The sequence below is a fragment of the Rhinoderma darwinii genome, chromosome 1 (assembly GCF_050947455.1).
Source record: "Rhinoderma darwinii isolate aRhiDar2 chromosome 1, aRhiDar2.hap1, whole genome shotgun sequence".
In the NCBI taxonomy this organism is placed as follows: Eukaryota; Metazoa; Chordata; class Amphibia; order Anura; family Rhinodermatidae; genus Rhinoderma; species Rhinoderma darwinii.
In genome coordinates this window covers 178,863,150-178,876,074 of record NC_134687.1, presented here as the reverse complement: position 1 = coordinate 178,876,074, position 12,925 = coordinate 178,863,150, and the positions used below count along the sequence as shown (strand labels likewise).

Genomic DNA, 12,925 nt, shown 5'->3' with positions numbered 1-12,925 from the left:
CTCCTTTAACATGTGCTTCAATGTGGCAAAAAAAATAAATAGAAACGACAAATAAATTACAAATTTTCCAAGCATGTGAAATCCCCAAACAGGAGGAAGCAGTTAGTGGAAGAGAATGCTGGGCTCACCTGCAAGAAATATTGTTATTGGCCAAGGGCTAAAAAAACAAGATCAATATTGAGGTCCACTCTTCTTTTCACTTTCAGTCTCTCTACAAGCATCCTTTTCACTATACAAACCAAGGGTTTTATTTTCTTTCCTTTTATCCTGTATTTTCTATTGCTTTTGCTGCCGACTTGATTCCTTTCCTACTGGCTTAGCGGATAGGAGAGCAGCATGTTCTTATTCCCTATTATATTTCCATGCAAAGGGGGACATTTTACTATAAAAGTATCATTAGCTAAGGTATCACTAACTGATTTATATTTCAGAATGAAGTGCTAGCAGAGGAGTCAGGGTTTGTTTGTTTTTAAAAAAAAGAAACATTTTACCGAGAAACAAAATTGTCAAGTGTTCATGCCAATAATGTGACCAACATTTTAGCAAAATACTATAGAAGTATGTGGAGGACAGGAAGGAACTAACACTGTGACAATTCTGCATCTAATGGCATCTTGTGGGTCCTGCAAAATTTTTCATGATTAAATACAAGAGAAAAGATTGAACATAACTTCATTAATGTTATTACCGTAAAATACTTGAGTTTCTTACCTACTGTAGTGGCACATTAGTACTTTACCAGCTAAGAAGATATTGCTGAATTATTTGGTGACAATACAGTAGCTCTAGCACTGACAAGTGATGAAGAGTCGTCCTCCATGTCTCATCTGCAAAAAAGTGAATTGCTGCCTTGTGTTGTGTGGACATGAAGAATACTGGGTACCACCATGAATGACGATTGCTGAATATACTGCCAATCTACCCAAGCATATTTTGATATATATTGTATATGTATACAGTAATGCCATGTTATATTACTCTACAGTGCATCTAACTTTTTCTATACCGTACCTAAAAAATGCCTTTAATTTAATCTTAGACTACGATGATAGTAATGTAAACCCATCAGTGAAGACAAGAGAACCTTCTACCTGGAGCAATAGTGAACAAGAGGAAGAAAAAAATGTTCAACCGTCTTCCTTAGTAGTACTACCAAAGAGAATACCATGTGAGGTAGGAGATGTAACAATGTCAATTTACTAGGACATATTTATTTCATCTATCTATCTATCTATCTATCTATCTATCTATCTATCTATCTATCTATCTATCTATCTATCTATCTATCTATCTATCTATCTATCTACCTATCTCTATCTATCTATCTATCTATCTATCTATCTATCTATCTATCTATCTATCTATCTATCTATCTATCTATCTATCTATCTATCTATCTATCTATCTATCTATCTATCTATCTATCTATCTATCTATCTATCTATCTATCTATCATCTATCTATCTCTATCTACGTCTCTCACTCTCTCTTTCTCTCTCTATCTCTCTCTTTCTCCATATAAAATGGAAAAATATCTGGAGACTACAGATGTAAATAGGTGGCCGGGTCAGTTGTCAAGAATGAAAATGAAGAAGGGCAACAATCTAACTCAATTGATATGTTTTTTTGTATTTTTTATTTCATCTACTACCAGTCAAGGTAATTGCAAAGACTGAATAACTGGCAGGTCATGTTATATAGAGTGTAGCCCAGTCTAATATGACATGAATAATTAAAAGGCAAATACCATTTTGTTATAAAAGAAATTCCCATGCATACCGTGTATATATATATATATATATATATATATATATATATATATAGGGTGAGCCACAGGTAGCTCATGGGCATCTTTGATGTGGATTCTATCTTAATCCCATGCCAAAAAAGTTTCCTGATTTCTTCGCACTGTCACAAAAAAGAACACATCTGTGATCCTTTCCACATAACTTGAACTGATCTCTTACTGCAGACATTGGAAGAAGAGATACTTAGAAATAATTGGCTGCTGATTGGCTGCTTGCAAGAGGTTTAGAGAGCAGTTCAGGACCATGTTGATAATTTTTGGGGTATTTAGGGGCACTGAGGCTGGCACTTTTGTATGGGCAATTCTCTTGCTGCCACTTTTGTACAGGTACTGTTGTAGCAATATCTAGTTTGTGAGCATTATGTGATTTCAACTATTATTTATGGGCTCGGAAACGTAGCTAGCACAATCATATGAGAAATTTTCTGTGTTGAAACGAATGTTGAAACGAATGGTGTGGGCAATTCTGTTTCTAAATGGCACCTACCTATTATTGTCACTCCCTAAAGGATGTTAGCGGACTATCCCTGGCATATACAATATATACTTTATTCTGATGCAGCGGCGTAAAAAGGCCAATGGGCGGTCACTAACGGGTTAAAATTTATTATGTACAGCATAAGTATCATCACTGCATTTGCAAATAGGCTATGTAAATAATGTAATTTAAAAGTACAACATTTTACAGAAGCTAAAATCATGTAAAAGTAAAGATTATTATTATTATTATTAGCTTATCTGCTAAACTAATGCCAAATAAATGTTTGCTTACTGATTCTTAAAATGCGGACTTACATTGTGCCTATTATTATTATTTATATTATAACTCATTAAGTTATTCTCATTATGCAGAATCCCGGTGAAGTGTTTATTATTCTGTCAAAGGAAATACCAAAGAATACAGAAGTAGAGGTTGAATTTTATACAGAAAATCAACTTGTTAGGAAAAAGGCAAAACAGTGGAGTGAAAAAATTCTTTGTCTGAGGGCTCTGGGTAAGAAAGAGTTTTTGTGCTTTTTTAGTTATTTATTATTATTACTACTATTATAAATAAAATGACCACAGTTTCTGTTCACACTTGCATTCAGGGGTTCTGTCAGCCTTTTTTGGTATTTTTAATGGCAAGAATAGCACAGTTTGCAGCACTATTTTGCCTCCATTGGTCCCATGATCACCAAAACCATGGTCAGGTAACAAAACTGCTGAGTCTAACGAGACACAGCATAGCCCTAAGGGTATGTTCACACGGCAGCGTCCGTAATGGCCGAAATGACGGGGATGTTTTCAGGCGCTTGAACGCCGCGTCCATTACGGACGTAATTGGCGCTGCTTTTCATTGGAGTCAATGAATAACGGCTCCAATTACGCCCAAAGAAGTGACAGGTCACTTCTTTGACTCGGGCGACTATTTACGCGCCGTCATTTGACAGCGGCACGTAAATATACGCCTCGTGTGAACAGACAAACGTCAGCCCATTGCTTTCAATGGGCAGATGTTTGTCAACGCTATTGAGGCGCATTTTTCGAACGTAATTCGGGGCAAAAACGCCCGAATTACGTCCGTAATTAGTGTGTGTGAACATACCCTATAAGTGATGAGAATCTAAATGATGTAGCAGTCCCTATCTTGACTCTGAAAACTTGCTGAAGCCTGATAACATAGGGTATGTTCACACAGCCTATTTTCAGCCGTTTTTCAATGGGAAAAACGGCAGTTCGTTCCGACGGGGCACTTTTTTACGGGGCCGTTTTTCATTGGGTCAATAGAAAAACAGCTCCAAAAACGACTGTAAGAAACGCATCAAAAAATGCTTAATGCTTTAAAAATGGCTGAAAATCAAGGGCTGTTTTCCCTTGGAAACAGCTCAGTATTTTACAGCTGTTTTTAGTTTGCTGTGTGAACACACCATTAAGTCATTAAAATAGTCAAGTTAAAGTTTGTTGCCACAGTGTATTTAACATGTATTTAAAAGGTAGGGCTGGGTGATTTTGCTAAAAAATAAAATCTAGATTTTTTTCAACGCTTTTTTTCTGTTTATTTAACAGTAATACCAAGAGATAATTTAATACATTTTCTCTATATAAAATAACTTTTTAACATATATTACTATAATTATTGTACGTAACTTCACAACTTTTAACCTCTGCAAATAATTTTTTTTTAATCATAAATACAATTGGAAAAAATTCTATCTAATTGATTATAACTTCTGTGTTCCCGGCAGGGAACAGGTTAACAGAATCTATAAAAAAAACGTTTTCAGCTACAAACACGGCTGAAAATCAGAGGCTGTTTTCTCTGAAAACAGCTCCGTAATTTTCTGCAGTTTTTGACTTTGCATGTGAACATACCCTCCAGGTAAAGATAGATCTATATGACTTTATTATGGGGATTGTTAGTGGGTCTGGGTCTAGCAGAGGACAACCCACCACAATAGTAGGCTGCACTTATGGAAAAGCAATACACTAAACGAAATTAAATGTATACATTACATTACTGTGCCGAGTCTGACAGCATCAGAGCTTAAATGGCATCGCTCCTGATAAAAAGTGCTTAGACATGCTGTTTTCTGCAATGCAGCTGAATACTTTTTATCTCTAGGAGAACAATGTGTAAATAATTTACAAATAAAAAAGAAACAACTTGTCAATTCATCTGTGTTTATGACCTTCAGCTCACTGTTTCTTTATTTTCAAGCATATTTATTGAGGATTCATACTTATACTGCCGTTTAAATGGAAATTTCCATAGCTCATGTTTATTAAAGAGTGTTGATGTATAAGTAAGTATATTTTTAGATTTAGTATGATAAGGACTAATGCACGCGGCAATTCAAGGACCCTGGGTGCGGAGATATGGAATGTCTATTGGTCTTTTTCATGGACCTGTAGACACTCTGTGTGCCGCTGTTTGTGCCGCTGTTTGTTGCCTGTGAGAAACTGTACTTGGGTCTTTTGGGATCTGTGTAAAATGGATCTCCAATACAGTCATACAGTATGCATGCCAAAAAAATGTGTTGATAGTTAACTCACTGTGCAGCGCATCGAGCATTCCGGTTCAGTAGAATATGAAAAATGTACAAAACTGTTCGTATTGATACTATTGAAATTAAATAATTTTTATTTATAATTAAAAAATGTTTCCAATACAATACATAATAACACATCGCACATATACCTCTACCCACCCTCCCTGAACAATTACTCCCTTCCCACTTTGGCCACTTTTGACCTTCCTGACAGAGCCTCATTTTTCAAATCTGACATGTTTCACTTTATGTGGTAATAACTTCGGAATGTTTTTACCTATCCAAGCGATTCTGAGATTGTTTTCTCGTGACACATTGGACTTTACGTTACTGGCAAAATTTGCTCGGTACATATAGTATTTAATTGTAAAAAAACAGCTAAATTTTGCAAAAAATTGCAAAAATTAGCATTTTTTTTTACATTTTAATGTATCTCCTTGTAAAACAGGCAGTTATACCACACAAAATAGTCACTATTAAACATCCCCCAAAAGTCTACTTTAGATTGGCACCGTTTTTGAACATCCTTTTTTTTCTAGGACGTTACAAGACGTAGAACTTTAGCAGCAATTTCTCACATTTTCAAGAAAATTTCAAGAGGCTATTTTTTCAGGGACCAGTTCAGTTGTGAAGTGGCTTTTAGGTACATATATTAGAAACCCCCCATAAGTCACCCCATTTTAAAAACTTCACCCCTCAAAGTATTTAAAACAGAATTTATAAAGTTTCTTAACCCTTTAGACGTTTCACAGGAATTAAACCAAAGAAGAGGTGAAATTTACAAATTTCATTTTTATTTTTTTGTAGAAATTCATTTTGAATCCATTGTTTTTGTAACACAAAGTTTTACCAGAGAAACGCAACTCAATATTTATTGCCCAGGTTCTGCAGTTTTAGGAAATATTCCACATGTGGCCCTAGTGTGGTAATGTACTGAAGCACAGGCCTCCGAAGCAAATTATTAGACTTTTTATTAGAATATATCTTAGGCACCATGTCAGCTTTGAAGGGCTTTTGCAGTGCCAAAACAGTGGATATCCCCAAAGAGTGACCCCATTTGGGAAATTACACCCCTTAAGGAAATGATCTAGGGGTATAGTGAGCATTTTGACCCTACAGGTTTATTGCAGAAATTAAGATAGAAGTGATAGAAATGAAGTAGGCCGTGAAAATTAAAATCAACATTTATTCAAAGAAAATGTAGGTTTTGTTAATTTTTTCTCATTTCCACAAGGACTAAAGGAAAAAAGCACCGTAACATTTGTAAAGCAATTTCTCCCAAGTAAAACAATACACCATAGGTGGTAATAAACAGCTGTATGGACACACGGCAGGGCTCAGAAGGGAAAGAGCGCCATTTGACTTTTGGAGATTACATTTAGCAGGAATAGTTTGCGGAGGCCATGTTGCATTTGCAAAGCCCCTGTGGGACCAAAACAGTGACAACTCCCAAAAAGTTACTCCATTTGGGAAACTACACCCCTTGAATAATTCACGTAGCTTTAGCTCAAAATTTTTCATTTTCTCAACTAATAAAGGAAAAAAAGAACCCCAACATTTGTAAAGCCACTTCTCTGGAGTATGGAAATACCCTATATGTGGTCATAAACTGCTGTTTGGGCACACAACAAATATCAGAAGAGAAGGAGCTCCATTTGGCTTTTGGAGCACAGATTTTGCTGGATTGGTTTCTTGACACCATGTCGCTTTTGCAAAGCCCCTAAGGTACCAGTAAAGTGGAAACTACACCAAAGGGACTCCATTTGGGATACTACACCTTTTGAGGAATTAATCTAGGGTTGTAGTGAGCATTTTGACCCCACAGGTGTTTCATAGATTTTATTTGAATTGGGCACTGAAAATAACAATTAATTTTTTTTCCAATAAGACGTAGCTTTAGCGCATAATTTTCACAAAAAATAAAGGAGAAAAAGAACCCCAACATTTGTACGGCAATACCCCATATGTGGTCATAAACTGCTTTTTTTGGGCACACGGCAGGGTTCAGAAGGGAAAGAGCGCCATTTCGCTTTTGGAGTGCATATTTTACTGGATTGGTTTCTGGGCGCTATGTAGCATTTGCAATGCCCCTGTGGGACCAAAACAGTGGAGACCCCCCAGAAGTGACCCCATTTTGGAAACTACACCCCTCAAGGTATTCACCTAGGGGTGTAGTGAGCATGTTAACCCCACAGGTGTATTGCAGAAATTAGTGTGCACTCGATATTGCAGAGTGAATATGGGATTTTTTCCATAGATATGCCAATATGTGGTGCCCAGCTTGTGCCACGATAACAAGACAGCTCTATAATTATTATGCTGTGTTTCCTGGTTTTAGAATCACCCTACATGGGGCACTAATCTTTTGCCTGGACAATCGATAGGGCTCAGGAGTGGAAGAATACTATGCAAAATTGAGGTCTAATTTGGCAACTTACAAAGTATGGGTTCACAATTGCAGAGGCTCTGATGTGAAATAATAAAAAGAAACCCCTGAGACATGAGCAAGAAGTAGAAACTACACCCCTCAAGGCATTTATTAAGAGATGTAGTAAGCATTTTCACCCCACAGGTCTTTTCCATAAATGAATGTGCTGCGGATGGTGCAAAGTAAAAATTAAAATTTTTCCCCAGATATGCCAATTCAGTGCCAAATATGTCATGCCCAGCTTATGCCACTGGAGACACACACCCCAAAAATTGTTAAATGGGTTCTCTCGGGTATGGCGATGCCATATACTGCTATTTGGGAACGCAGTAGGGTTCAGAAGGGAGGGAGCACCATTTGGAGTAGTTTTGTTTGGAGTTTTACTGGTATTTCAGTTTATAATATGGGGGCATATGTGAGCTGTGCGTAGTACATCAGGGGCATAGTCAGGTGGTATAATAATGGGGTAGACAATTAAATAATCCATAGATGTTTGTTACGCTGTGAAGCAATCCTTTATGCACAGGCTGGTGTCACACTGATAAATGATGTCCTTACTTATCCCCTTTTTGGTCCACACTCCGCAACTTTGCAGTTTGGGTAATTTTGCTGGGGAGTGTTGTCTTGGTATGGTTTATCGCTTTTTGGTGTTATACTCTTACCCTTATTGATACTATTATATCTAGGTTTGCATTTTTATATGTATTCACCATTCATGTTTGCGTACCTATAGCTGTACATTTTGGGCTTTGGACCCATGCTGTCTTCTACAGCAACATATGTTCTTACATTACATGGTGGTTCTGGATATGGTATAGTCTGTTTTAGATGGGTTGTTCTGTTTACCCTCTGGTATAATCACATCTATACCTCTCTGATGCTGCTCTTCGAATGTGACCTATTTTATTGTATATATATATATATATACTTTTTGATATTACGTATTGTTGTCTATTATGAACTAATAAAGATTTACATTTTTTGATGATACGTGTCAGTTATATATTTATACTTTTATATTTGGGTGCTATGTCCCCTATGTTTTTTGGTTGTTCAACTTTAAATATAAGACACCTATGGAAAGTTCAAGTGATACGTTTTTTCCTACATTACTATGAAAAATTATTTGCTCCCTTCCAGATGTAACATTTGACAAGAGGGACTTGAGTAAACATACAGTCATTTCAATAAAGTTGTAGGCAATGTATCCCTAGCAACCAGTCTAGCTGAGATTTACCAGGTCTTCAGCTCTATTCACATCTGTGTCGTGATTTCCATTAATAATGGAAGTCACAAGATAGTGCCCGATACGTCGCATGAACGATACCACAGGCTCACGTCAAACCCCCTTTAACTTGAAATGAGATTGGTTGGGTACCGTTGTTTTAATGGTAAAATTAACGCTGCATGCATTTTGAATTATATTAAAAAATAGATGAAACATTTTATTATATTATACAAGATTAGATAGGAATTTTTATTTTTAGCATATAAAGTAATGACCATGAGATGTCTTAAGATGAAGAAATAGCCGCAGAGTCTCAAAATAGATTGACATTCACAATGTCTTCAAATATAGTGACTGTCCGTCCCCCCAGTATAATTTCCTTAAATCTGCGGGTCGTTATGATAGTTTTTTTATTTTTACTACTACTTCTTCACAACAATTTAAAAAAAAAAAAAGTATTTATTTTTGTGTTGCTAAATTCTAATAGGCATAACTTTTTTCTGCCGATGTAGCTGAATGAGGTTGTTGTTTTTTTGGGACAACTTGCAGTTTTTATGGTACCGTTTTGGGGTACATACGACTTTTTTAGAACTTTTACTGCATTTTTTGCAAGGCAGGATAAACAGAAAACAGAGATGTTGGCATTGTTTTTTATGACGTTCACCGTGCGGGTTAAATAACATAACAGTTTTATAGATCGGGCTGTTACGGACGCCACGATACCAATTATGTATAGATTTTTGGTTTTCTATTTTTTTTATAATAAAGCATTTTATAGGGGGAAAAAGTGTTTTTTTCATTTTGTTTTAACTTGGGATTTTTCATTTTTTATTATTAAACATTTTTTTTCCTTTTTTTTTTAGTTCTAATATTGGACTTTATAATGCTCTGCAATACTTCTGTATTGCAATGTATTATGTCTGTCAGATTAAAACTAACTTAGTTTTATTTTATAACATTTCATGCATCTACTGTAATTTCTAAAACTTTTGGAAAACCCCTTTAAGATGACAGATTTAAAGTGTAGCTAAACGTTTGACAAACTTCTGACATGTCATAGTTACATGTCAGAAGATTGGACTGGTGGGGGTCCGAGCACTGAGACCCCCACCAATCGCTAGAACGAAGCAGCTGAAGTGCCTGTGTGAGCGCTCAGCCGCTTCATGTCTGTTCGGCTTTTTCAGAAATAAATGTATCGTGTACGGACTAAATACAAAGTCTATGAGCCCGTACTCCGATACATCGGCTTTACGGAACGGAGCCCTGACGCAGATGTGAAAACGTCACCCTTTCTTTGTTTCGTCTATTGTAACAAGTACTGTATATGTACATATGTTAATCATTTACGTATCCATGTTTTTGTGTATTTTATTATAAGATTTTCCTCCGGGTGAAGTTACGGTGAATGTTTGCTGTGGAAAAGTCATTATAGCATCAACACAGATTGAATACTTCTCAAAAAATGAAGACCTTAAACATCTGCTACTAAAAACCGTTGATCCAGTAGCATTCATTTGTCAGGTAAAAGTACAACTATGGGATATATATATATAGTAAATGGATTGGTTACATATTTGTAGATGCAGATAAAAATACAATATTGTGCGGAGAGTCAGTGGACTTTAGGGCCATGAGTAAGGCTGGGTTCACACAGTGCAGATTTGCTGCAGATTTTGCACGTTTTTTTTAAGCCAAAACCAGGAACACAACCTAAACAGAAGAAATACATCAAGAAAGGCCTTATAGGTCTGTTCTCCTGAAGCCATTTCTTAAAAAAATGCATGCAAAATCTGCCGCAAAACTGCACTGTGGGAATCCAGCCTAAAGATACATATTCATCTGCTAGGTCCCTATTGACCTAGATGCATATTGTTTAAACCCTTTGGTATCTACATTTCCCATGAGTTCACCACCCAAATTTCCCTCTCATAATGTACACGTGAGTCACAATTTTTTTTGCCCGGTTATATTTCCTTGTCTTTTGTGTTGGTTTGAACTTTTGGCGATATCTTATTATCTGCCCTGGTGGTCTGTGTACAGCAACTCAAATATCTGGGGATCACTAAAATACAAATAGCAACATGTAGGGTATGGCGTGTCAGCAGCACTGGAAGATGGCTGATTGCTAGGCAACAGGAATAAATGGCAAATACAATATATACTGAGGAGAACCCACAAGAAGAAAAGTAAGGGTATGTTCACACGCAGGGTTTTCAGGCGTAATTCGGGCGTTTTACGAGGATTCTGATCACTGCTTTCTGTCTTTGACCCACTACCTTATAGCATCCTGTCATTTTTGGTGCAATAGAATTTGGGCAGGACAATTCATGGACATGAATGCGTTTCTTGGAACAGTATTGTGATGCTCTACACTCAGAACACAAATGACAAACACATTTCTATGTGGGACGATCACCGGGTTTTATGTACTAATAATAAGACTGTATGGTAAAATTACTCTCACGACCGAAGCGATGCAAAATCAGTATGAAGCGGGTTACAACTCCAACACAAACAAATAAAACAATAAACGTTTGCGCAGCTCACGGTTTACACGTGAAATCACTAGATCGTCCACAGGTTTTTTTTTTTCCTTTTTTGTGGAGATAGTTGTAGATGTCTCCTTGTAGAAGAACACGTTGCCATTCTGGGATTCCGTTTAACCGTTAAATACTTTATCCATCGCCAGAGCACATCTTCCCAAGTTTTTAGGTAGAAATAGCATAAATTATAGAAGAGAGATGCAGACAGGCTTTGTCCAAGTTGGGCCACTGAGTGATATAATATCAAGTGATTAACTTCCAATATGGATATAGGGATTATTTATTGCAAATTTAAAATTATAATGTGTTTCTTGGCCATTATTGAGTCCCCTTCTTAAAGAGGATCTGTCACTAGTTTATTAATTTCCTATCTCCTATCTAATCTAATAGGCGCTATGATGCTGATAACTACAATGTCATTTTTTTTCAAAAACTTTTATTATTTGCAAAGGTATGAGCATTTTTCTAAATATGCTAATTTGGCTATACTTGCCAAATAGGAGGTAACTCTTTCTTTTCTTCACTCTGGGCGATGTAATGTATTCTGTATGACGCTGTCCAATCAGCATACAGCTTCTCCTCTTCCCAGCCCAACAACAGTGTCATCTTATAGTATACAGCTTCCAATCCCGACTGTGTTTTCAAATGGTAGTTTCACAGCTAGATACTGCACTGCGATCCTAGTGTCACATGAAAGACTAGAATCTCCTCTATCATATGCCACCAAAACCACTGGTGATATGGCTATTTGAAGTGACCTCCCTTCCCTCCAGCCTCAGTCTCTCACACTGTGTGAAGCAGCTTCATGCTGATAGGACACCATGATAGGCTGTGAGGTAGCTCCACCTCAGGAGAATCGCTGCTGTTTACACCCACTTGTCTAGTATAGCCTCATTTGCATATTTAGAAAAAAGTTCATAACTTTTAAAATAAATGTTTTGGGACACATTTTCACTACAATTATCAGTGTGACAGCGCCTGTTAGATTAGCTAGGAGCATTACTAAACTAGTGAGAGATGCTCTTTAACCCCTTCCCGCTTCGACTACATTTGACCTTCCTGACAGAGCCTCATTTTTAAAATCTGACATGTTTCACTTTATGTGGTAATAACTTCGTAATGCTTTTACCTATCCAAGCGATTCTGAGACTGTTTTCTTGTGACACATTGGACTTTATGTTACTGGAAAAATTTGCTCAATACGTTCAGTATTTAATTGTGAAAAACACCAAAATTTATCGAAAATTTTCAAAAATTAGCATTTTTCTTTAGATTGGCATCGTTTTTTGAACATCCTTTTATTTTTCTAGGAAGTTACAAGGCTTTGAACTTTAGCAGCAATTTCTACCATTTTCAAGAAAATTTCAAAAGGCTATTTTTACAGGGGGCAGTTCAGCTGTGAAGGGGCTTTGGGGGCCTTATATATTAGAAACCCCCAAAAAGTCCCACCATTTTAAAAACTTCACCCCCCAAAGTATTCAAAACAGCATTTAGAAAGTTTCTTAACCCTTTAGACGTTTCACAGGAATTAAAGCAAATTAGAGGTGAAATTTAGACATTTCATATTTTTTTTGCAGAAATAAACTTTTAATCCATTTATTTTGTAACACAAAAAGTTTTACCAGAGAAATGCAACTCAATATTTATCGCCCAGGTTCTGCAGTTTTAGGAAATATCTCACATGTGGCCCTAGCGTGCTACTGGACTGAAACACCGACCTCAGAAGCAAAGGAACACCTAGAGGATTTTGGGGCCTTATTTTTATTAGAATATATTTTAGGCACCATGTCAGGTTTGAAGGGCTCTTGCGGTTCCAAAACAGTGGAAATCCCCAAAAAGTGATCCCATTTGGGAAACTACACACCTCAATGAAATTATCTAGGGGTATAG

At 36.6% G+C, this 12,925-nt stretch overlaps 1 protein-coding gene across 1 annotated transcript in view; it reads left to right on the top strand.

The window, feature by feature from the left end:
- Positions 1-12,925, top strand: part of BANK1 (B cell scaffold protein with ankyrin repeats 1) — a 363,422-nt gene that overhangs the window by 18,531 nt on the left and 331,966 nt on the right. Inside the window, exons 2-4 of the mRNA XM_075849764.1 lie at positions 1,040-1,173; positions 2,660-2,801; positions 9,871-10,013. Of these exons, the coding sequence (XP_075705879.1) occupies positions 1,040-1,173; positions 2,660-2,801; positions 9,871-10,013 (419 nt within the window). The remainder of the gene's footprint in view (positions 1-1,039; positions 1,174-2,659; positions 2,802-9,870; positions 10,014-12,925) is intronic.